This window comes from Engystomops pustulosus, chromosome 9 (assembly GCF_040894005.1).
Source record: "Engystomops pustulosus chromosome 9, aEngPut4.maternal, whole genome shotgun sequence".
Lineage (NCBI taxonomy): Eukaryota > Metazoa > Chordata > Amphibia > Anura > Leptodactylidae > Engystomops > Engystomops pustulosus.
The window spans coordinates 107632891-107659433 of NC_092419.1; the positions used below are offsets into that span (position 1 = coordinate 107632891).

General features: G+C 46.0%; 1 protein-coding gene across 2 annotated transcripts in view; it reads right to left on the reverse strand.

The window, feature by feature from the left end:
• Nucleotides 1-26543, reverse strand: part of LOC140077148 (dual specificity testis-specific protein kinase 1-like) — a 35004-nt gene that overhangs the window by 2510 nt on the left and 5951 nt on the right. For both annotated transcript variants that reach the window (XM_072124060.1, XM_072124059.1), the window contains exons 2-6: nt 5498-5697; nt 3338-3459; nt 2176-2224; nt 1675-1824; nt 1429-1602 (exon numbers count right to left, since the gene is read on the reverse strand). In XM_072124060.1, coding sequence (XP_071980161.1) covers nt 1429-1602; nt 1675-1824; nt 2176-2224; nt 3338-3459; nt 5498-5697 — 695 coding nt within the window. The remainder of the gene's footprint in view (nt 1-1428; nt 1603-1674; nt 1825-2175; nt 2225-3337; nt 3460-5497; nt 5698-26543) is intronic.

The following is a 26543-nucleotide window of genomic DNA, read 5'->3' on the forward strand; positions in this document are numbered from 1 at the left end:
GTTATATTATTGTAAATAGGGGGCAGTATTATAGTAGTTATATCCTTGTACATAGGGGGCAGTATTATAGTAGTTATATTATTGTAAATAGTGGGCAGTGTTATAGTAGTTATATTCCTGTACATAGGGGGCAGTATTATAGTAGTTATATTCTTGTACATAGGGGACAGTATTATAGTAGTTATAGTCCTGTACATAGGGGGCAGTATTATAGTAGTTATATTCTTGTACATAGGGGACAGTATTATAGTAGTTATATTCCTGTACATAGGGGCAGTATTATAGTAGTTATATTCTTGTACATAGGGAGCAGTATTATAGTAGTTATACTCTTGTACATAGGGGACAGTATTATAGTAGTTATATTCCTGTACATAGGGGGCAGTATTATAGTAGTTATATTCTTGTACATAGGGGGCAGTATTATAGTAGTTATATTCCTGTACATAGGGGGCAGTATTATAGTAGTTATATTCTTGTACATAGGTGGCAGTATTATAGTAGTTATATTCTTGTACATAGGGGGCAGTATTATAGTAGTTATATTCTTGTACACAGGGGGCAGTATTATAGTAGTTATATTCTTGTACATAGGGGGCAGTATTATAGTAGTTATATTCTTGTACATAGGGGGCGGTATTATAGTAGTTATATTCTTGTACATAGGGGGCGGTATTATAGTAGTTATATTCTTGTACATAGGGGGCGGTATTATAGTAGTTATATTCTTGTACATAGGGGGCAGTATTATAGTAGTTATATTCTTGTACATAGGGGGCGGTATTATAGTAGTTATATTCCTGTACATAGGGGGCAGTATTATAGTAGTTATATTCTTGTACACAGGGGGCAGTATTATAGTAGTTATATTCTTGTACATAGGGGGCAGTATTATAGTAGTTATATTCCTGTACACAGGGGGCGGTATTATAGTAGTTATATTCTTGTACATAGGGGGCGGTATTATAGTAGTTATATTCTTGTACATAGGGGGCGGTATTATAGTAGCTATATTCTTGTACATAGGGGGCAGTATTATAGTAGTTATATTCCTGTACATAGGAGGCAGTATTATAGTAGTTATATTCCTGTACATAGGGGACAGTATTATAGTAGTTATATTCCTGTACATAGGGGCAGTATTATAGTAGTTATATTCTTGTACATAGGGGGCAGTATTATAGTAGTTATATTCTTGTACATAGGGGGCAGTATTATAGTAGTTATATTCTTGTACATAGGGGGCAGTATTATAGTAGTTATATCCTTGTACATAGGGGGCAGTATTATAGTAGTTATATTCCTGTACATAGGGGGCAGTATTATAGTAGTTATATTCCTGTACATAGGGGGCAGTATTATAGTAGTTATATTCCTGTACATAGGGGGCGGTATTATAGGAGTTATAATCCTGTACATGTAACCCACCTTGCGGTCATATGGTTCGCCGCGTAACATTTCCGGCGCCATCCAGAAGGCAGATCCCACAAGAGACAGTTTCCTCTCTCCGTTCTTTAGGGGTAGATCCCCCACCTCTCGGGCCAGACCAAAATCTGTCACCACGGCCTCTCGCCCTCGTGGGGTGACTCTTATGAGACAGTTCTGTGACACATGACAGATGTAAGATGTGGATATAATACTGGAGTAACATTTCTTACTGACCGGTGACGTTACCTTGGAGTTCAGGTCGCGGTGGTAGATATTTTTGGAGTGCAGGTAGATCATCCCCCGGCTGATGTCACATGACAGGTGGACCTTCTCCCTCCAGCTCAGGGGGACGTCCTTACTGGCCAGAAGCTCCTCCAGGCAGCCGCCATTCACGTACTGGGGGGAGGGGAGACACGGCTGTGATTGGCTGTGAGTTCTGCCTACTCTAGTCACAACAAGAGCTGCGTTTTTAATTCTGTTGCTTTCACTTTGAAATCCATTATCAAAGACATCCCGCAGTGACGATACGATGCATTGCATTGTGGGAGATGTATTATATCTACATCAATGGACCAGGAGCCGAGAGATGTAACTGCACAGGCGGCAGAATTGTGAGTGCAGCTCTGGCATCTCCAGCCAGGGACACAACATCCTCTGTTATCATCACTTCTCTATGTGGTCCGGATCAAAAGGGGGGCGGAGCTGTGACTACCCAGGTATCACACACGCGGTATGTAAGGATCTTACCTCCAGTATGGGATAAAGCTTTTCATCTTTCACACAAATCCCAAGATATCTAAAAAGAAAAAATAACAAGATTACAAAAAGGGGAAACATCAAATCGTGATGCAGTCGCTACTCTATCGACCCCCCCCGACCAGGCAGTGCCAGACCATAGGATGGAAATGCCAAGGGGTGGTCCATAGGGATGTCAGAGGTTAAGCCCCCCCCTACCCGCAACAAGACGCCCCCCACTAGACCTCCCCCCTGTACAGTAACACCGCCCCCCCCACTAGACCTCCCCCCCGTACAGTAACACCGCCCCCCCCACTAGACCTCCCCCCCGTACAGTAACACCGCCCCCCCACTAGACCTCCCCCCCGTACAGTAACACCGCCCCCCCACTAGACCTCCCCCCCGTACAGTAACACCGCCCCCCCACTAGACCTCCCCCCCGTACAGTAACACCGCCCCCCCACTAGACCTCCCCGCCGTACAGTAACACCGCCCCCCCCCACTAGACCTCCCCGCCGTACAGTAACACCGCCCCCCCACTAGACCTCCCCGCCGTACAGTAACACCGCCCCCCCCACTAGACCTCCCCGCCGTACAGTAACACCGCCCCCCCCACTAGACCTCCCCGCCGTACAGTAACACCGCCCCCCCCACTAGACCTCCCCGCCGTACTGTAACACCGCTCCCCCCACTAGACCTCCCCGCCGTACTGTAACACCGCTCCCCCCCTAGACCTCCCCGCCGTACTGTAACACCGCTCCCCCCCTAGACCCCCCCGTACAGTAACACCGCCCCCCCCCTAGACCCCCCCGTACAGTAACACCGCCCCCCCTAGACCCCCCCCGTACAGTAACACCGCCCCCCGCTAGACCCCCCCGTACAGTAACACCGCCCCCCGCTAGACTCCCCCGTACAGTAACACCGACCCCCGCTAGACCCCCCGTACAGTAACACCGCCCCAACTAGACCCCCCCGTACAGTAACACCGCCCCAACTAGACCCCCCCGTACAGTAACACCGCCCCCCGCTAGACCCCCCAGTACAGTAACACCGCCCCCCGCTAGACCCCCCAGTACAGTAACACCGCCCCCCGCTAGACCCCCCTGTACAGTAACTATAAAATGACACCAGACCTAGGAGGAGTGGCTACAGCGCCCCCCAGTCCGGGGCTCACCTGACGATGTTGGGGTGCGAGAGTTTCTGGAGCAGGGAGATTTCGCGGACGATCCCCTCCTCGTCCACCTCGTTCTTATAGATCTTCACCACCATGTGCTTAGAGCCGGCGCCATGAGACACCTGCAGAGGGGACAGACAATGACCCCGTGTACCGCCCCTTTAAGTAGTCACCATGTGCATCAGCTATAACACCCGTCACCCAGCTTTCCCAGGAGCAGATGCCGGCGAGTGAGACGTGATAGGACCCAGTACAGGCGGCCGCCCTGCAATAATACAGACCCTGTTCTCAGCTCAAAGAGGGAAACAACAGGAAAATGGCACATTGTCACGAAGCTGCAGAACAATGAGCCGAGTGTTACTGAGGGCCCCTCATTGCTATGTAACTGGGTGCAGTACCACGTACAGCCTGCAATGAGGGGGGCGCTAATGTCTATAAGGAAGAAGAAATCTCCTAAGATGCCGGCAGGTGACATGAGCGGAGGAGCGGGTTTGGCACAATGTGCAGGGAGAGCACTCTGTACATGTCATTAGGGGGTAATAAGAGGCGCACACTACACACAGACAATACACACAGACACTACACACTATACACACACACACAATATGCACACACACACACAATATACACACACACACACAATATACACACACACACAATATAAACACACACACAATATAAACACACACACACACACTATACACACACACACACTATACACACATTACACACAATATACACACACACACACTACACACAATATACACACACACACTATACACACAATATACACATACACTACACACACACACACTATATACACACATTACATAATACACTTTCTCAAATGATTGATGAATGTTCTCTGGAGCAGATCTCAGGGCGCTGTGGGTGCAGGAGGGAGACACAACCCGAGACCCTAAAATACCCCGACCTCCCTGTAACCTTATCCCCCGAGTCACCTACATGTAAACAAGCAGCAGACAGCACGTCACTACCTCTGCTACATGTCACCTAGCGCCACTACCACATCACTGCTGGTGTATCCAAGCTTGTCATGCGCAATACCAAATTAGTGTATCTAATCCTTTGTGTGATACTGTCTGCTGAGCTGTGTATCTAATCCTATCCTGTGTGATACTGTCTGCTGAGCTGTGTATCTAATCCTATCCTGTGTGATACTGTCTGCTGAGCTGTGTATCTAATCCTATCCTGTGTGATACTGTCTGCTGAGCTGTGTATCTAATCCTATCCTGTGTGATACTGTCTGCTGAGCTGTGTATCTAATCCTATCCTGTGTGATACTGTCTGCTGAGCTGTGTATCTAATCCTATCCTGTGTGATACTGTCTGCTGAGCTGTGTATCTAATCCTACCCTGTGTGATACTGACCTGTGTATCTAATCCTATTCTGTGTGATACTGACTGCTGAACTGTGTATCTAATCCTATTGTGTGATACTGTCTGCAGGGCTGTGTGTCTAATCCTATCCTGTGTGATACTGACCTGTGTATCTAATCCTATCCTGTGTGATACTGTCTGTGAGCTGTGTATCTAATCCTATCCTGTGTGATACTGTCTGCTGAGCTGTGTATCTAATCCTGTCCTGTGTGATACTGCCTGCTGAGCTGTGTATCTAATCCTATCCGATGTGATACTGTCTGCTGCGCTGTGTATCTAATCCTATCCTGTGTGATACTGCCTGCTGAGCTGTGTATCTAATCCCCTGTGAGATACCAGTCGCTGTACACCACGCAGCTTTCTGAGGTTTGGATACACAGCAGGGTGTGATACGGCAGCAGGTATTGGGGGTCCTGTACATGGAGAACACGACTCCAGGAGCATCGGGGGTACATGAATATTTCATGTTGGTCACATCTCGTCTTACCGCCCCTCCTATCAGTGCTGGGTGCTCGCCCGGGGCACCCATACATTATTAATGGGCAGACTCATCCAGTAGCTAAACATCGGGAAAGCTGGGTGACAAGAGCATGGCCGCCGTCACCGCTTCCCCCATAGCAGAGGAAGAATACAATGCACAAAGCAGTGCAGACTGACACTGATACATTGTTACCAAGGAATCATTTGGTTGTGACCAGGGGGCGGGGCTAAGATCACCACCACATAAGGGTTAATACTACATTAATGGGGGGTCACTTACTTTATACACTTTGGAGAAGAATCCACTTCCTATTGGTTCGGCACTGAAGCTCTCCCAGAATTCCAGCTTCCTGACAGCCGTGCGCAGCTTCTGCCACCGATCCTCCTGGTAGTAGGTGTCCGAGCACTCACCATAATACGGACCGGGACTGGAGGGCTCCGGGGGGAACAGCCCCGGCTCACACATAGCGGGGGCCAACACTGCAAGAGAAACAATGGGTGACCTACTACACTCCAGAGCACAAGGGGTTAAGCTTATACATAGGGGGAAGTATTATAGTAGTTATATCCCTGTACATAGGGGGCAGTATTATAGTAGTTATATTCCTGTACATAGGGGGCAGTATTATAGTAGTTATATTCCTGTACATAGGGGGCAGTATTATAGTAGTTATATCCCTGTACATAGGGGGCAGTATTATAGTAGTTATATCCCTGTACATAGGGGGCAGTATTATAGTAGTTATATTCCTGTACATAGGGGGCAGTATTATAGTAGTTATATTCCTGTACATAGGGGGCAGTATTATAGTAGTTATATTCCTGTACATAGGGGGCAGTATTATAGTAGTTATATTCTTGTACATAGGGGGCAGTATTATAGTAGTTATATTCTTGTACATAGGGGGCAGTATTATAGTAGTTATATTCCTGTACATAGGGGGCAGTATTATAGTAGTTATATTCCTGTACATAGGGGGCAGTATTATAGTAGTTATATTCCTATACATAGGGGGCAGTATTATAGTAGTTATATCCTGTACATAGGGGGCAGTATTATAGTAGTTATATTCTTGTACATAGGGAGCAGTATTATAGTAGTTATATCTCTGTACATAGGGGCAGTATTATAGTAGTTATATTCTTGTACATAGGGGGCAGTATTATAGTAGTTATATTCTTGTACATAGGGGGCAGTATTATAGTAGTTATATTCCTGTACATAGGGGGCAGTATTATAGTAGTTATATTCTTGTACATAGGGGGCAGTATTATAGTAGTTATATTCTTGTACATAGGGGGCAGTATTATAGTAGTTATATTCCTGTACATAGGGGGCAGTATTATAGTAGTTATATTCTTGTACATAGGGGGCAGTATTATAGTAGTTATATTCTTGTACATAGGGGGCAGTATTATAGTAGTTATATTCTTGTACATAGGGGGCAGTATTATAGTAGTTATATTCCTGTACATAGGGGGCAGTATTATAGTAGTTATATTCCTGTACATAGGGGGGCAGTATTATAGTAGTTATATTCCTGTACATAGGGGGCAGTATTATAGTAGTTATATTCCTGTACATAGGAGGCAGTATTATAGTAGTTATATTCCTGTACATAGGGGGCAGTATTATAGTAGTTATATTCTTGTACATAGGAGGCAGTATTATAGTAGTTATATTCCTGTACATAGGAGGCAGTATTATAGTAGTTATATTCCTGTACATAGGGGGCAGTATTATAGTAGTTATATTCCTGTACATAGGGGGCAGTATTATAGTAGTTATATTCTTGTACATAGGGGGCAGTATTATAGTAGTTATATTCTTGTACATAGGGGGCAGTATTATAGTAGTTATATTCCTGTACATAGGGGGCAGTATTATAGTAGTTATATTCTTGTACATAGGGGGCAGTATTATAGTAGTTATATCCCTGTACATAGGGGGCAGTATTATAGTAGTTATATTCCTGTACATAGGGGGCAATTTTTATTAGTAAAAACAAACAAAAATTTACAATACATTCTTGTCAGAATGAAAAATAAAACAATTATTTAACAGAGATTAAACACATCAGCAAAATAATGAATTTAGAGTAACTTCAAATTAAAAAGTCCATCACTGGTAATAAGGAAAAAAAAGAAATAAACAGAATTCCATGACATATAATCCATCACTGTAGATTTATGTTCCTCCATAACTGAACATTCTGGCTCTTTTTCCTAAACTCTAATGATCGGATCCACCTCAGCTCTGATAGTATCTGTGTGACTGCGGTCATGGGCTGGAAGGACTCATTATGGACGGACACTCTGGTCCTGGTGTGCCAGTGGTAGTATTTAGTTACCGTGATGATCAGGTACATGGTCCCTCTGTCGATGCCGGCTACCTGTGGTGTCACCCCATAGATTATGTCCGGGTAGGTCAGAGACTGCAGTCTTGGTATCCTAAGCCTGCGGGACACCTCCCGCCATATCCGCCTCCCTCCCTGGCACTCGGTAATGAAGTGCTGCATCGTCTCCTCCTGCTGACAACCCAAGGGGCACATACGGTCTGAGACACTTAAAAACTTTAAATTACCCCTAACAAAAAGCTTCCCGTGCAGGGATAGCCAAGCAATGTCGAATAGTTTTGCAGGGAGCCTAGGACTATTGAGGAGCTTCAGACTTTTCTGCAATGTGGCCGTTGTGCAGTCCCTCAGAGCTGGCTGTAAAGTATAAAAGGTCCTACAGACACTCATATAAAGGTCCTTCCTGGTCTTACTCTCCAGATAGGTCTTATCTATTCTCCACTTTTTCACACACCTGAGACCATACTCCAGATACTGGGGGAGGAAGCCAGGAGTCCATCGGCCCCTCTTGAGACTGCCGCCTCGCACCCAAGATTCTGCAAAAGGCAATATCCAGTCCCTGACACTACTTACCCACATGAGACCATCATTTGAGTCCAAGCTTCCAAAATTAACTTTCAGAAACATGGAGTCAAAAAATACCCTTGGATTTAACATATCCAGCCCACCCTCTCTCCTCTGCAGGTAGGTGATCCCTCTTTTTACTGGGTTCAACCTGTTCCCCCATAAAAGCTGGAAGAACAGGCTAAAGAGCCTAGCGGAGAAAGATTCTGGCAAAGGAAAGACGACAGAGACATAGAGGAAGACAGGGACCAGGTAAGTCTTCAGCAGAGTAACCCTTTCTCTATAGGTCAGCCTCCAGTTCTTCCATCGCTGAACCTTTGCATTTCCGGTATCCAACTTCTCTTCCCAATTTAGTTTGGCATTATCTTCCCTCCCAAATTTCACCCCAAGGATCTTAATATGGGTGGAGGCCTTGGCGAACTGTGGCAGATCAAAGCCAGGAGCAGTATCCAATGTCCAGAAAGCTTGACTCTTCTCAAGGTTGACCAGAGACCCGGAGGCCTCTGAGTAACTTCTGATGGCTGCAGATAACATCTCCACCTCACGAGGTTCAGATATCACCACAGTCACATCATCCGCGTAGGCGACTACCTTCAAAGGCAAGCAATGGGGGACCGGCACCCCCTGAAAATCACACCGCTGCAGTGATCGCAGAAACAAGTCTATGGCAAACACATACAGCAGTGGACTCAGGGGGCAGCCCTGTCGCACCCCGGCCTCTACTTCAAAAGTGTCCCCCTGCCAACCATTGATCAGAGGAAAGCTCTTCGCCTCTCTATACAAAGTTCTCAGCCAATCTATAAATTGTCCCGGAATACCGTACTTTGACAAAGTGGCCCATAGATAATCGTGATCAACCCTGTCAAAGGCTTTAGCCTGGTCCAGACCTACAACATATCTCCCACACCTCAGAGCTTTACATCTCTCAAACATCTCCCTTATCGAGATGACTGCTCCAGAGATGTTCCGCCCTCTTACTGTGCCGTACTGAGAGCCTGCCAACAGTGCCGGGGACAAACAGACTAACCTAGAAAACAGAATTTTTGCCAAAATCTTCCGGTCAACATTCAAGAGGGCGATCGGCCTCCAGTTCTTGATGTCACTAGGCTCCTTACCTTTGGACAGCAGAATAAGGGAGGACACTCTCATGGATGGAGGCATCAGGTGATTTTCAAGACAATTTGTAAATACATCCACAAGGATCGGGGCTAAGAGGTCTCTGAACTTCTTATAAAATTCACATGTTATACCATCAGGACCTGGTGCCTTCTTCAGATGTAACTTATCAATGGCCTCTTTAACCTCCTCCTCTGTTATTCCTGCTGTCAAAGGAGAAAAGTCCAAATCTTTAGTGTCAGGACCTGGAGTTGCCTCCAAGAATTGAGCCATTTTCTCTTCATCCAAAACCTTCTTCTGAAATAACTCAGCATAGTAGGATCTCACCACCCCCAGGATACCCTCCCGAGATTCCTGTAAAACTCCCTGGGAGTCAGTGAGACCTGTGATCGATTTTTTTGCCACACGTTCCCGGCAATTTTCATACGGATCAGGAACGCCGAGAGTCCCGTAATCCCGTTCTACAACAAGAGACGTGTAGCGGCTGTACTGATACTGATATACTGTACTGATATTTCAGATTTCAGTCGGTCTATCTTTTGTTTGTCCCCCCCTCCCGCCGAATACAGTGACTCCAATTCTTTCCGCAGCTTGAGATACTGGCTGTACTTACTCTTACCCTTCTTCACTGACAGTCTCTTTAAGAGGGACCTGATCTCCTCCTTGACGTTCTCCCACCAGTCAGATATGTTGTCATAGAAGTCTACTCTCTGGAGCTGGTCCTGAAAAAGGGAGTGAACACAATTCTGGACACAGACATCATCCAGGATGCTAGAATTGAGCCTCCATAACCCCCGACCAATGTCCGAGCGGTTAGAGGCTCCCATACAAAAAAATAACGCCAGGTGATCAGAATATGGGACGACTCTCTCGCTCATCCCACTAACAGTCTCCGAGGGACTCACAAACGCCATATCTATCCTACTGCTCCTGTCAGCACATGTGTAGGTGTACTTGGGTTTCCTGCCACCCAGGGTAAACACATCACATAAATGGGCCTGTGATACGATGTTCTGTAGGACTTTGGAGTCTCTGACCACTGCTCTGCCCGAGGACCTGTCACCTGATGTCATGGTAACATTGAAATCACCCGCCATTACTACAGGGATTGAGGTAAATAGATATTGTTTCACCTCATTGAACAGCTGAATTCTCTCTGTCACTGTCTGTGGGCCATAGATGTTGATCAGCCGGAGCCGCCTACCATGGATGGTCACCTCTAGCACCAGGCACCTCCCCATAGCGACCTCCGTCAGCCTGTGCACCGTCACGTCTGTGGTGTTAAACAGTATGGCGACCCCGGCGTACGGCTCCACAGCCAGTGACCATCAAGAAGGACCAGACCGCCACTCACGCTCAACCTCACGGAGATGCCCTAAGGTGGTCAGACGGGTCTCCTGCAGGAAGATAACATCAGCGTCCAGATATCTCAGGTGGTCATACACGGCGTGTCTGGTCCTTCTTACTTTAATGCTGTTAACATTGCTAGAAGCAACTCTTAGAGAGAATCCAGCCATCATAAGGAAAAAGAAAAACAGAGCAGCGACCCCCATCATCATGAGTCAGAGTCAGATTCCCTCTGCCTACCACCAGTCTCCATGTCTGACAGGGGGTCTCCAGCTTCAGAAGAAGGGGGCTTCTTTTTTGTCGGAGGGTCTTCTGTATCCCCGTCACACTCATTATCGATGCGTTCTAACTCACGCTCAAAATCTCCATCTGACTCTGATAAGACATCATATCTATTGGAAAGGACCATGACCCCGGCATCACCACTGGATTTTTTCATGGTCTTAGACCCTGCACCATACTCTGTCTCAGGCTTACGGGTGGATTTGTCTTTTTTCTTTCTTTTGTTCTTTTTGGACTCCTCATATTCGGTAGTAGATGTTATAGAGGCTGCTGCCTGAGGCTGGTCCTGAGTGACAACCTCCATATTCTGCTGAGTGCGGACTGCTCTCTGAGGTTCTGGCGCAGTATCACCTGACCCCTGCTGTACCTCCTGCCTAGTTAGTATTTGACCTGACATCAAGGCCTCCTCCTCTAAGGCGTCTGCCTCCTGTACTATCTCGTCATCAGAGAAATCCCTGGCAATGTTATGCCAGGCCTCCGGGCAATCCTTGTGTGGGTGGCCCATCTCACCGCACAGATTACACTTGACTGTCTCGCAGTTGGCGCTGAGATGGCCGACCTCCCCACACAGGTTGCACTTTACTACTGTGCATACTTTGGCCACATGACCGATCTTCCCGCACCTAAAACACTTTCTCGGCTGCCCGGGATAGAAGCAGACGCCTTTCTCTCTGCCTATGAAGAAGCTGTTGGGGAGGTGCAGGGTAATGTTATTATACTGGCGTAACTTCACCAGAACCTTCCACCCTCCAGTCCAGATACCGTCGGCGTCTCTATTCTTGGTGAGGTCTGACACAAGATCACAATGGCGCCTGAGCCACACCAGAATATCCTGAGGGGGAACAGACTTGTTCCAGAAGATGACATTAACCACCACAGTACCTGGTCTGGATATGGGGACAAACGTGAACTTACACCAGCCATCGGTGTCCACGAACCGGGGGAGTTTATCCCAGAACCTGTCCAGACTAGACATGAGCTTAAAGCTGACATCATAGCCCTGTCTGTCTGGAAGGTTGATGACTGCCAGGATGTCATCTGGCGTGAACCCCATCTGGCGGCACAGGAGATCCCGCACCACAAACCTCCTATCTGGGAGATCTTCCTTTGCGCCTCTGTTCTTAAAGCGCACCACGTTCCTCCTCTTAAACGCCTGCCCGGAGTATTGTGCACTGGAGGTAAAGGAGGGAGCGCCGCGGCTCCAGGCATTTCTGGGAGGTTCATGACGGGGTTCACTCTGGCTATTAGGGGGAGGGTCTGATCTAGGGGGATCTGACTTATTTGGGGGGCTTGATGTTAGAGGGGGGAAATCACATACATCATCCTGTACAACCCCCTGCGCCCCATCCACCTCTATGCTATTATTAGATGGTTGCATATCCCAGACAGACTGAGGGTCCCCTCCATCCCCCAACCCCTCAGGTTCATCAGAATGTCCCCCAGTCTCGGTCACAGCAGCACAGATCTCCTGGGACAGTGCATCAGTCTGACACACAGAGGAAAATGCTTTGTCTTGCTGCTGCGCAGTCACTGCTGGGACTTGTTGTACCACATCCTCGTGCTCCTTCTCAGTGACTGCTGCAGAGGTCTGCGGCTGATCCTGCGACTGTCCCTTTTGGAAGGAGAAGCTAGCGGGTTTCAGCACAGGTGTTGTAACACGGGGCGCATCTGGGATCTTGGGTCTGGAGTCACAGCTCTGCCTCTGCTGAGAGAAGCGCTCCCTATTCCGATATGTCTCAGCCAGGGTTCCCATCTTCTCCAGAACACAGTCCATGTTCCTCACCACCTGTGCCAGCTCTATGCTCAGTGAGTGCAGCTTGGTATCATACAGTCTCTTACTCTCTGGATGTGCAGTTTTCAGGTTATACATACAGTCTATCTGCATCTGCAGCATTTCCTTATGGTGGCTAAGCTCCCCCATCCTCCTTACCAGTCCTGGGATCTCCTCTGCTAGCCTCAGCTCAGGCGCTCGCACGGTCTCCTTCCCCTGCTGTGCTGGTCGGGGTGCTGCTCCAGGTGGTCTAGGAGCACCCGTCTCCTTTGCTGCTCTAGTCTTTCTGCCTGCAGTGGCAGAGCTTGAGGCCTGTTCACACTGTGCAGGGACACTCAGCGGCTTAGCTGTAGATCTTGTGCGGCCTGTAGCGGCCATGCTGGACACCACATCCTTCTGCAGTAAGTTCTCTTGCAGGGTTTGTCTCTCCAGGGACGTTCTTCTCTGTCTGGGTGCAGGAGTGGGGGGCTGTGCACCTGCTGCTCGTCCTGCACTCACCACCTGTGCTGCTCCATGCTGGCCGGGCCTGGGACTCACTTCCTTCATTGCTTCACTCACTTTGTTTTCTTGTATCTTCTTTACAACATCCATATTCTGTTGACTTTCTTCCTTACAAACGACTCTGGGATTTCCATCCCTTGTAGAAATTGTATGGGAGTTTTCTCCCGGTGTAGGCCTGGAAGCCTGGGCCTTGCTTGGGGAATCTCCCCACCCAGGGTGGCCCCGCCCTGGGCTCGCTCCAGACATCAGGAGACTCAGGAGCTCAGCTCTAACACAACCACCCAGCAAGGGGGCAGTATTATAGTAGTTATATTCCTGTACCTAGGAGCAGTATTATAGCAGTTATATTCCTGTACATAGGGGCAGTATTATAGTAGTTATATTCTTGTACATAGGGGGCAGTATTATAGTAGTTATATTCTTGTACATAGGGGCAGTATTATAGTAGTTATATTCCTGTACATAGGGGGCAGTATTATAGTAGTTATATCCCTGTACGTAGGGGGCAGTATTATAGTAGTTATATTCCTGTACCTAGGAGCAGTATTATAGTAGTTATATTCCTGTACATAGGGGTAGTATTATAGTAGTTATATTCGTGTACATAGGGGGCAGTATTATAGTAGTTATATTCTTGTACATAGGGGCAGTATTATAGTAGTTATATTTCTGTACATAGGGGCAGTATTATAGTAGTTATATTCTTGTACATAGGGGGCAGTATTATAGTAGTTATATTCTTGTACATAGGGGCAGTATTATAGTAGTTATATTCTTGTACATAGGGGGCAGTATTATAGTAGTTATATTCCTGTACATAGGGGGCAGTATTATAGTAGTTATATTCCTGTACATAGGGGGCAGTATTATAGTAGTTATATTCTTGTACATAGGGGCAGTATTATAGTAGTTATATTCCTGTACATAGGGGGCAGTATTATAGTAGTTATATTCCTGTACATAGGGGGCAGTATTATAGTAGTTATATTCCTGTAAACAGGGGGCAGTATTATAGTAGTTATATTCTTGTACATAGGGAGCAGTATTATAGTAGTTATATTCCTGTACACAGGGGGCAGTATTATAGTAGTTATATTCTTGTAAATTGGGGGCAGTATTATAGTAGTTATAGTCTTGTACATAAGGGGCAGTATTATAGTAGTTATATTCCTGTACATAGGGGGCAGTATTATAGCAGTTATATTCCTGTACATAGGGGGCAGTATTATAGCAGTTATATTCCTGTACATAGGGGGCAGTATTATAGTAGTTATATCCTTGTACATAGGGGGCGGTATTATAGTAGATATATTCTTGTACATAGGGGTCAGTATTATAGTAGTTATATTCCTGTACATAGGGGGCAGTATTATAGTAGTTATATTCCTGTACATAGGGGTCAGTATTATAGTAGTTATATTCTTGTACATAGGGGGCAGTATTATAGTAGTTATATTCCTGTACATAGGGGGCATTATTATAGTAGTTATATTCCTGTACATAGGGGGCAGTATTATAGTAGTTATATTCCTGTACATAGGGGGCAGTATTATAGTAGTTATACTCCTGTACATAGGGGGCAGTATTATAGTAGTTATACTCCTGTACATAGGGGGCAGTATTATAGTAGTTATATTCCTGTACATAGGGGGCAGTATTATAGTAGTTATATTCTTGTACATAGGGAGCAGTATTATAGTAGTTATATTCTTGTACATAGGGAGCAGTATTATAGTAGTTATATTCCTGTACATAGGGGGCAGTATTATAGTAGATATATTCCTGTACATAGGGGGCAGTGTTATAGTAGTTATATTCCTGTACATTGGGGGCAGTGTTATAGTAGTTATATTCCTGTACATTGGGGGCAGTGTTATAGTAGTTATATTCCTGTACATAGGGGGCAGTGTTATAGTAGTTATATTCCTGTACATTGGGGGCAGTGTTATAGTAGTTATATTCCTGTACATTGGGGGCAGTGTTATAGTAGTTATATTCCTGTACATAGGGGGCAGTGTTATAGTAGTTATATTCCTGTACATAGGGGGCAGTATTATAGTAGTTATATTCCTGTACATAGGGGGCAGTATTATAGTAGTTATATTCCTGTACATAGGGGGCAGTATTATAGTAGTTATATTCCTGTACATAGGGGGCAGTATTATAGTAGTTATATTCCTGTACACAGGGGGCAGTATTATAGTAGTTATATTCCTGTACATAGGGGGCAGTATTATAGTAGTTATATTCCTGTAAACAGGGGGCAGTATTATAGTAGTTATATTCCTGTACATAGGGGGCAGTATTATAGTAGTTATATTCCTGTACATAGGGGTCAGTATTATAGTAGTTATATTCCTGTACATAGGGGGCAGTATTATAGTAGTTATATTCCTGTACATAGGGGGCAGTATTATAGTAGTTATATTCTTGTACATAGGGAGCAGTATTATAGTAGTTATATTCTTGTACATAGGGAGCAGTATTATAGTAGTTATATTCCTGTACATAGGGGGCAGTATTATAGTAGATATATTCCTGTACATAGGGGGCAGTGTTATAGTAGTTATATTCCTGTACATTGGGGGCAGTGTTATAGTAGTTATATTCCTGTACATTGGGGGCAGTGTTATAGTAGTTATATTCCTGTACATAGGGGGCAGTGTTATAGTAGTTATATTCCTGTACATTGGGGGCAGTGTTATAGTAGTTATATTCCTGTACATTGGGGGCAGTGTTATAGTAGTTATATTCCTGTACATAGGGGGCAGTGTTATAGTAGTTATATTCCTGTACATAGGGGGCAGTATTATAGTAGTTATATTCCTGTACATAGGGGGCAGTATTATAGTAGTTATATTCCTGTACATAGGGGGCAGTATTATAGTAGTTATATTCCTGTACATAGGGGGCAGTATTATAGTAGTTATATTCCTGTACACAGGGGGCAGTATTATAGTAGTTATATTCCTGTACATAGGGGGCAGTATTATAGTAGTTATATTCCTGTAAACAGGGGGCAGTATTATAGTAGTTATATTCCTGTACATAGGGGGCAGTATTATAGTAGTTATATTCTTGTACATAGGGGGCAGTATTATAGTAGTTATATTCTTGTACATAGGGGGCAGTATTATAGTAGTTATATTCTTGTACATAGGGGGCAGTATTATAGTAGTTATATTCTTGTACATAGGGAGCAGTATTATAGTAGTTATATTCCTGTACACAGGGGGCAGTATTATAGTAGTTATATTCCTGTACATAGGGGGAAGTATTATAGCAGTTATATTCCTGTACATAGGGGGCAGTATTATAGTAGTTATATCCTTGTACATAGGGGGCGGTATTATAGTAGATATATTCTTGTACATAGGGGCAGTATTATAGTAGTTATATTCCTGTACATAGGGGTCAGTATTATAGTAGTTATATTCTTGTACATAGGGGGCAGTATTATAGTAGTTATATTCCTGTACATAGGGGGCATTATTATAGTAGTTATATTCCTGTACATAGGGGGCAGTATTATAGTAGTTATATTCCTGTACATAGGGGGCAGTATTATAGCAGTTATATTCCTGTACATAGGGGGCAGTATTATAGCAGTTATATTCCTGTACATAGGGGGCAGTATTATAGTAGTTATATTCTTGTACATAGGGGGCAGTATTATAGTAGTTATATTCCTGTACATAGGGGTCAGTATTATAGTAGTTATACTCCTGTACATAGGGGGCAGTATTATAGTAGTTATACTCCTGTACATAGGGGGCAGTATTATAGTAGTTATATTCCTGTACATAGGGGCAGTATTATAGTAGTTCTATTCTTGTACATAGGGGCAGTATTATAGTAGTTATATTCTTGTACATAGGGGACAGTATTATAGTAGCTATATTCCTGTACATAGGGGGCAGTATTATAGTAGTTATTTTCTTGTACATAGGGGGCAGTATTATAGTAGTTATATTCCTGTACATAGGGGGCAGTATTATAGTAGTTATATTCTTGTACATAGGGGGCAGTATTATAGTAGTTATATTCTTGTACATAGGGGGCAGTATTATAGTAGTTATATTCCTGTACATAGGGGGCAGTATTATAGTAGTTATATTCTTGTACATAGGGGACAGTATTATAGTAGTTATATTCTTGTACATAGGGGGCAGTATTATAGTAGTTATATTCCTGTACATAGGGGGCAGTATTATAGGAGTTATATTCCTGTACATAGGGGGCAGTATTATAGTGGGGTTTAGTGTAGGGTTCTCCTCTTGGTGTGATGTTAGGATCTTTGATTGATGTGATTACAGAAATAAGATAAGAATCTTCCTTGTTCTTATAAAGGTCAGAGCAGAATATTAATCAGATGATATCCCTCCTCCTCCTCCTCCATTGTTATGTTGGGTGACATGAGACATTATTGCACTGGAGAGATGTTACACTGGATCAGTATCAGTCAGTTCTGGGGAGCCGGGTGAACCCCCTATTATAGGGCTGCTGTATCTAAGCTGTGAATACTGTATCTAGGCTGTGCCCCTATGTGGCGGGCAGCTGCTGGCATCTCCTCTGGTTGCCCGGGCTCCCGTGTCACAATGTCAGGCTCCCTCAGGGCCAAAAAACCAGACTGTGACAAAAGTTCTGGACCTCGGCACAATGGGGGGGGCGCGATGAGGGGACACATTGGCAGCCGCTGCTCCTGACACAGAAGGATCGGGGGCCGGGTGATGCCAGGAAGCGACAATGGTGCAGGAGAAATGTGAATACACCCAGACAGAGAAAGATGATGGGAGTGATCGCAGGATACCAGGAAGACAGTCAGCAAGCAGCGCAACTTCTGACTGCGGCCACTAGGGGGCGATGAGACACATAACACGGCTATTTACAATATAAAGCCCTGCAGCCGCCCCTTTAAGAAGGGAAGAGATGTCTATGGATCCCATTTTGTCGTAGATTGAGCACAGCGGTGGCCCCTTCTAAGCATCCAAAATCTAGCGTTTATTTCCAGAAACAGTCAGCAAGGTGCATCATTAGGATAACGAGTTTAGCAGCCATGGAAGCTGGAGGCCTCTCTCCTATAATGCCCCAATGGCCCCAAAGGCAATACAATGTATCAGCTGCAGTTCTATAGCTCTAGCATGCTTGCTGATGGTTTCCCATAGATGAAATACATGATTGCATACTCAGGTCGGAATAAAACCAAGAATAACACGTTCTGTCTTCAGCAGCTTCTTGACTGTTTCCTTCTTGTTTCATAAAAGGGAAAGTAGTGAAAATATTGGAGAAGAAGGGAACGTCTGGAAACAGACAAAACATCGCCCCAAATGACCCCCGCGGATTGTCCTGATGTATAGTGCAACATTCCAGAGGCTACCAGACCACGGATCTCCTCCTCCTCCTCGTAAGTCCCCAGACACAAGGACCTGTCCTATAAAAGGTCCCTTTGATAAAAGCGGAAAAGAGCAGGAAGTGATGGGAACCAGATGGCGGATTTATGTACCGCAGCGTCCAAACCAAAACCCATCACTAGTGGGGGACATCAGCCGCAGGGGACACAGCGCGACCGCCCCACACCAGCTCTCCAGGGACAATACATAACACTGGCTGCAGAGAGCACAGAGCACAGCAGTGTGAGGTCTGATTACACATCTCTCCAGGGACAGTACATAACACTGGCTGCAAAGAGCACAGAGCACAGCAGTGTGAGGTATGATTACACATCTCTCCAGGGACAATACATAACACTGGCTGCAGAGAGCACAGAGCACAGCAGTGTGAGGTCTGATTACACATCTCTCCAGGGACAGTACATACCACTGGCTGCAAAGAGCACAGAGCACAGCAGTGTGAGGTCTGACTACACATCTCTCCAGGGACAGTACATAACACTGGCTGCAAAGAGCACAGAGCACAGCAGTGTGAGGTATGATTACACATCTCTCCAGGGACAATACATAACACTGGCTGCACAGAGCACAGAGCACAGCAGTGTGAGGTCTGATTACACATCTCTCCAGGGACAGTACATAACACTGGCTGCACAGAGCACAGCAGTGTGAGGTCTGATTACACATCTCTCCAGGGACAATACATAACACTGGCTGCACAGAGCACAGCAGTGTGAGGTCTGATTACACATCTCTCCAGGGACAATACATAACACTGGCTGCAGGGAGCACAGAGCACAGCAGTGTGAGGAATGATTACACATCTCTCCAGGGACAATACATAACACTGGCTGCAGAGAGCACAGAGCACAGCAGTGTGAGGTCTGATTACACATCTCTCCAGGGACAATACATAACACTGGCTGCAGAGAGCACAAAGCACAGCAGTGAGAGGTATGATTACACATCTCTCCAGGGACAGTACATAACACTGGCTGCAGAGAGCACAGGGCACAGCAGTGTGAGGTATAATTACACATCTCTCCAGGGACAATACATAACACTGGCTGCAGAGAGCACAGAGCACAGCAGTGTGAGGTCTGATTACACATCTCTCCAGGGACAATACATAACACTGGCTGCAGAGAGCACAGAGCACAGCAGTGTGAGGTATAATTACACATCTCTCCAGGGACAATGCATAACACTGGCTGCAGAGAGCACAGAGCACAGCAGTGTGAGGTCTGATTACACATCTCTCCAGGGACAATACATAGCACTGGCAGCAGAGAGTACAGAGCACAGCAGTGTGAGGTCTGATTACACATCTCTCCAGGGACAGTACATAACACTGGCTGCAGAGAGCACAGAGCACAGCAGTGTGAGGTATGATTACACATCTTTCCATGGACACTACATAACACTAGCTGCAGAGAGCACAGAGCACAGCAGTGTGAGGTATGATTACACATCTCTCCAGGGATACTACATAACACTGGCTGCAGAGAGCACAGAGCACAGCAGTGTGAGGTATGATTACACATCTCTCCAGGGACACTACATTACACTGGCTGCAGAGAGCACAGAGCACAGCAATGTGAGGTATGATTACACATCTCTCCAGGGGCAGTACATAACACTGGCTGCAGAGAGCACAGAGCACAGCAGTGTGAGGTCTGATTACACATCTCTCCAGGGACAATACATAACACTGGCTGCAGAGAGCACAGAGCACAGCAGTGTGAGGTCTGATTACACATCTCTCCAGGGATAATACATAACACTGGCTGCAGAGAGCACAGAGCACAGCAGTGTGAGGTCTGATTACACATCTCTCCAGGGATAATACATAACACTGGCTGCAGAGAGCACAGAGCACAGCAGTGTGAGGTCTGATTACACATCTCTCCAGGGACAATACATAACACTGGCTGCAGAGAGCACAGAGCACAGCAGTGTGAGGTATGATTACACATCTCTCCAGGGACAATACATAACACTGGCTGCAGAGAGCACAGAGCACAGCAGTGTGAGGTCTGATTACACATCTCTCCAGGGACAATACATAACACTGGCTGCAGAGAGCACAGAGCACAGAGCACAGCAGTGTGAGGTATGATTACACATCTCTCCAGGGACAATACATAACACTGGCTGCAGAGAGCACAGAGCACAGCAGTGTGAGGTATGATTACACATCTCTCCAGGGATGGTACATAACACTGGCTGCAGAGAGCACAGAGCACAGCAGTGTGAGGTCTGATTACACATCTCTCCAGGGACAATACATAACACTGGCTGCAGAGAGCACAGAGCACAGCAGTGTGAGGTCTGATTACACATCTCTCCAGGGATAATACATAACACTGGCTGCAGAGAGCACAGAGCACAGCAGTGTGAGGTATGATTACACATCTCTCCAGGGATGGTACATAACACTGGCTGCAGAGAGCACAGAGCACAGCAGTGTGAGGTCTGATTACACATCTCTCCAGGGACAATACATAACACTGGCTGCAGATAGCACAGAGCACAGCAGTGTGAGGTCTGATTACACATCTTTCCATGGACACTACATAACACTAGCTGCAGAGAGCACAGAGCACAGCAGTGTGAGGTCTGATTACACATCTCTCCATGGACACTACATAACACTAGCTGCAGAGAGCACAGAGCACAGCAGTGTGAGGTCTGATTACACATCTCTCCAGGGACAGTACATAACACTGGCTGCAGAGAGCACAGAGCACAGCAGTGTGAGGTATGATTACACATCTCTCCAGGGATACTACATAACACTGGCTGCAGAGAGCACAGAGCACAGCAGTGTGAGGTCTGATTACACATCTCTCCAGGGACAGTACATAACACTGGCTGCAGAGAGCACAGAGCACAGCAGTGTGAGGTATGATTACACATCTCTCCAGGGACAATACATAACACTGTCTGCAGAGAGCACAGAGCACAGCAGTGTGAGGTCTGATTACACATCTCTCCAGGGACACTACATTACACTGGCTGCAGAGAGCACAGAGCACAGCAATGTGAGGTATGATTACACATCTCTCCAGGGGCAGTACATAACACTGGCTGCAGAGAGCACAGAGCACAGCAGTGTGAGGTCTGATTACACATCTCTCCAGGGGCAGTACATAACACTGGCTGTAGAGAGCACAGCAGTGTGAGGACTGATTACACATCTCTCCAGGGACAATACATAACACTGGCTGCAGAGAGCACAGAGCACAGCAGTGTGAGGTCTGATTACACATCTCTCCAGGGATAATACATAACACTGGCTGCAGAGAGCACAGAGCACAGCAGTGTGAGGTCTGATTACACATCTCTCCAGGGATAATACATAACACTGGATGCACAGAGCACAGAGCACAGCAGTGTGAGGTATGATTACACATCTCTCCAGGGACAATACATAACACTAGCTGCAGAGAGCACAGAGCACAGCAGTGTGAGGTATGATTACACATCTCTCCAGGGACAATACATAACACTGGCTGCAGAGAGCACAGAGCACAGTAGTGTGAGGTATGATTACACATCTCTCCAGGGACAATACATAACACTGGCTGCAGAGAGCACAGAGCACAGCAGTGTGAGGTATGATTACACATCTCTCCAGAGACAATACATAACACTGGCTGCAGAGAGCACAGAGCACAGCAGTGTGAGGTATAATTACACATCTCTCCAGGGACAATACATAACACTGGCTGCAGAGAGCACAGAGCACAGCAGTGTGAGGTATGATTACACATCTCTCCAGGGACAATACATAACACTGGCTGCAGAGAGCACAGAGCACAGTAGTGTGAGGTCTGATTACACATCTCTCCAGGGATGGTACATAACACTGGCTGCAGAGAGCACAGAGCACAGCAGTGTGAGGTCTGATTACACATCTCTCCAGGGATAATACATAACACTGGCTGCAGAGAGCACAGAGCACAGCAGTGTGAGGTCTGATTACACATCTCTCCAGGGACAATACATAACACTGGCTGCAGAGAGCACAGAGCACAGAGCACAGCAGTGTGAGGTATGATTACACATCTCTCCAGGGACAATACATAACACTGGCTGCAGAGAGCACAGAGCACAGCAGTGTGAGGTATGATTACACATCTCTCCAGGGATGGTACATAACACTGGCTGCAGAGAGCACAGAGCACAGCAGTGTGAGGTCTGATTACACATCTCTCCAGGGACAATACATAACACTGGCTGCAGATAGCACAGAGCACAGCAGTGTGAGGTCTGATTACACATCTCTCCAGGGACAATACATAACACTGGCTGCAACGTTTTATAGCCAATATCTGTAATGCATGTACCAGCCCTTTAAATGCTATATGTCTGCACTAGAAGTTCATTGGTCGGTGACTTGTGATACGACGTCTCCTTACAAGTTATTATATTGTTAATAGGATTACATATAAATCTCCTCTTTACTGTCGAGCGGCTGCTGGGATACAGAATCCTCTTAAGATCCAGATGGTTCTGGTTTCGTTATGATATTTTCTTGGAAAACAGCATAGTCTGGCGGTTTATGAACAGAGATTTCCTAGAGAGACTAATTAGTAGAGATAATTACAGGAGCAGCCGGACCCTCGCGGCTTACAGCGACTTGAGTGGATTCAGAGATAGGATTACGCAGCAGGTAGATGGGGGGGTGCACGGCGCAGGATTATACGTTTTCTATAATACTCCGGACGCCTGTGACATAAGGACCCACATCACCCACCTATGACCTGAGGGACATGCTGCCCACAACAACCAATCAAGAGCCCCATTCCATTCCATATTCTGCAGTGCCTCCTGGTGCAAGGTGGAAATATTACTGGACCCGAGGAGGAAGGGTCCTGCAAACGCCCCATACCATCCCAATGCACCGGGTTATTCCTGAAGCTTCCAACAGGTTTTCCTTATTGATACAAAAACACATCAGGTGCGACACGTGACCAACGCTGAGCCGAGAGTGCGCTGCACGCGTCATCACCCTATGTCATCAAACCCGGCACCGACCAGAGATAAGATCCAGATAATCAAAGCGAGGAGAGGCCAAACCACAGTGACTAAGGAGGAACCAAGGACAGGGAAGGAGATTTATACCAGATCAATATTTATACACCAAAATATAAAGAATATAACTACTATAATACTGCCCCCTATGTACAGGAATATAACTACTATAATACTGCCCCCTATGTACAAGAATATAACTACTATAATACTGCCCCCTATGTACAGGAATATATCTACTATATTACTGCCCCCTATGTACAAGAATATAACTACTATAATACTGCCCCCTATGTACAAGAATATAACTACTATAATACTGCCCCCTATGTACAGGAATATAACTACTATAATACTGCCTCCTATGTACAAGAATATAACTACTATAATACTGCCCCCTATGTACAGGAATATAACTACTATAATACTGCCCCCTATGTACAGGAATATAACTACTATAATACTGCCCCCTATGTACAGGAATATAACTACTATAATACTGCCCCCTATGTACAGGAATATAACTACTATAATACTGCCCCCTATGTACAAGAATATAACTACTATAATACTGCCCCTATGTACAGGAATATAACTACTATAATACTGCCCCCTATGTACAAGAATATAACTACTATAATACTGCCCCCTATGTACAGGAATATAACTACTATAATACTGCCCCCTATGTACAAGAATATAACTACTATAATACAGCCCCCTATGTACAAGAATATAACTACTATAATACTGCCCCCTATGTACAAGACTATGACTACTATAATACTGCCCCCTATGTACAAGAATATAACTACTATAATACTGCCCCCTATGTACAGGAATATAACTACTATAATACTGCCTCCTATGTACAGGAATATAACTACTATAATACTGCCCCCTATGTACAAGAATATAACTACTATAATACTGCCCCCTATGTACAAGAATATAACTACTATAATACTGCCCCCTATGTACAGGAATATAACTACTATAATACTGCCCCCTATGTACAGGAATATACCTACTATAATACTGCCCCCTATGTACAGGAATATAACTACTATAATACTGCCCCCTATGTGTAACTACCAGTATCGGGTTTCCATGGCAGTGACTTGATATTGTCCAGGTAAAGTCCAGGTTGTTGATGTCTGGGATCTCCCCTCCCCCCTTGTGATTTTTTATTCCCGGCTCCTCTACCACCCCCGCCACCATACAATGGTATAACCCGGGTGTTTTGGGGCAATTTGGGTGAGGACTTCCCATGTCTGGTGGTTTTGGCTCGGCGGCAGCGATTAATGATTTTGTGTCTCCGGTTGCCCGGGGCGCAGGGTGATTGATGTCTTGTACTTGTAGCGTCGCATCCAACTCATAAATTATTGGCGTAGTCGGCGACTAATTAGGAAGGAAAAGCTTATTCTGTACTACGCCTTTATAGTATTCTATACTCTAGTCCCAACCAAAGCAGCAGGAACTGAGCTTTTAATGAATAGCTCAGTGTAGTAACATTTGGGGTGCAGCTTCGGATGTGACAGGAGTAGAGAACACCACAGTACAACGTCTACATGAGGCGTCCGATTTGTAGGTTATGCAGTTCCCCCTTTAAGACTTCCCCTTTAAGGCAGGGAAGGGGTTAAATTCTAGCAGCTAAGATTTTTCCATCAAATAAATGAATCATCGCACGCGGAGTGATCAGCCAGTACGCCTACCTCTCCTGCAAGACGCCAGACACATCACTGCTGCACAGGAGGTAGTCACAGCCCCGCCCCCTGCCTGTATATCCTGTGTGAGAGGTAGTCACAGCCCCGCCCCCTGCCTGTACATCCTGTATGAGATGTAGTCAAAGCCCCGCCCCCTGCCTGTACATCCTGTGTGAGGGGTAGTCATAGTCCCGCCCCCTGGCTGTACATCCTGTATGAGATGTAGTCACAGCCCCGCCCCCTATAACATTTCTATAAAAATAAGCAAACCATAGAATTAGAGGTGCCTGGAGCTGCGGCTCGGGGGTCACACATGACATGAGCCGATGTCTATAGGATTACAGGAAAATAATGGCCGCACAGCGACTCAACTCCAGGAAGAGGAGGTCACATGACACGTATGTGCGAGCGCTGACCTCACACGTGTGACCTCACAGGGTCATGACAATGAGGTCATCGACCCCATCCAGGAAACTTGCAGAGGTGCCACATTCCTCACCCGCACCGGACTACAGGCTGTCACATCCAGCGAATACTGGAAACGCAGAGAAAACGCCGCGGCGAATCCGGGAAAGCCGAGTCACAACCGGACTCATGAGGAAGACACAGATAGCAGCAGGAATGAGAACGGCTTAAAGGCGCATTCCATAATCATCCCAGCAGTCAAAACTGCACCTGGCAACTGCACCCGTCAGTAGGTGTCACCATACAGACTGCAGCAAGCATTATGTACCCTCCCTGGAGAGACATGTACTCATACCTCACACTGCTGTGCTCTGTGCTCTCTGCAGCCAGTGTTATGTATTGTCCCTGGAGAGATGTGTAATCAGACCTCACACTGCTGTGCTCTGTGCTCTCTGCAGCCAGTGTTCTGTATTGTCCCTGGAGAGATGTGTAATCAGACCTCACACTGCTGTGCTCTGTGCTCTCTGCAGCCAGTGCTATGTATTGTCCCTTGAGAGATGTGTAATCATACCTCACACTGCTGTGCTCTGTGCTCTCTGCAGCCAGTGCTATGTATTGTCCCTGGAGAGATGTGTAATCAGACCTCACACTGCTGTGCTCTGTGCTCTCTGCAGCCAGTGTTATGTATTGTCCCTGGAGAGATGTGTAATCAGACCTCACACTGCTGTGCTCTGTGCTTAAGTTATGATCACACATCTCTCCAGGGACAACACAACACTGGCTGCAGAGAGCACAGAGCACGGCAGTGTGAGGTCTCTGATTACACATCTCTCCAGGGACAATACATAAC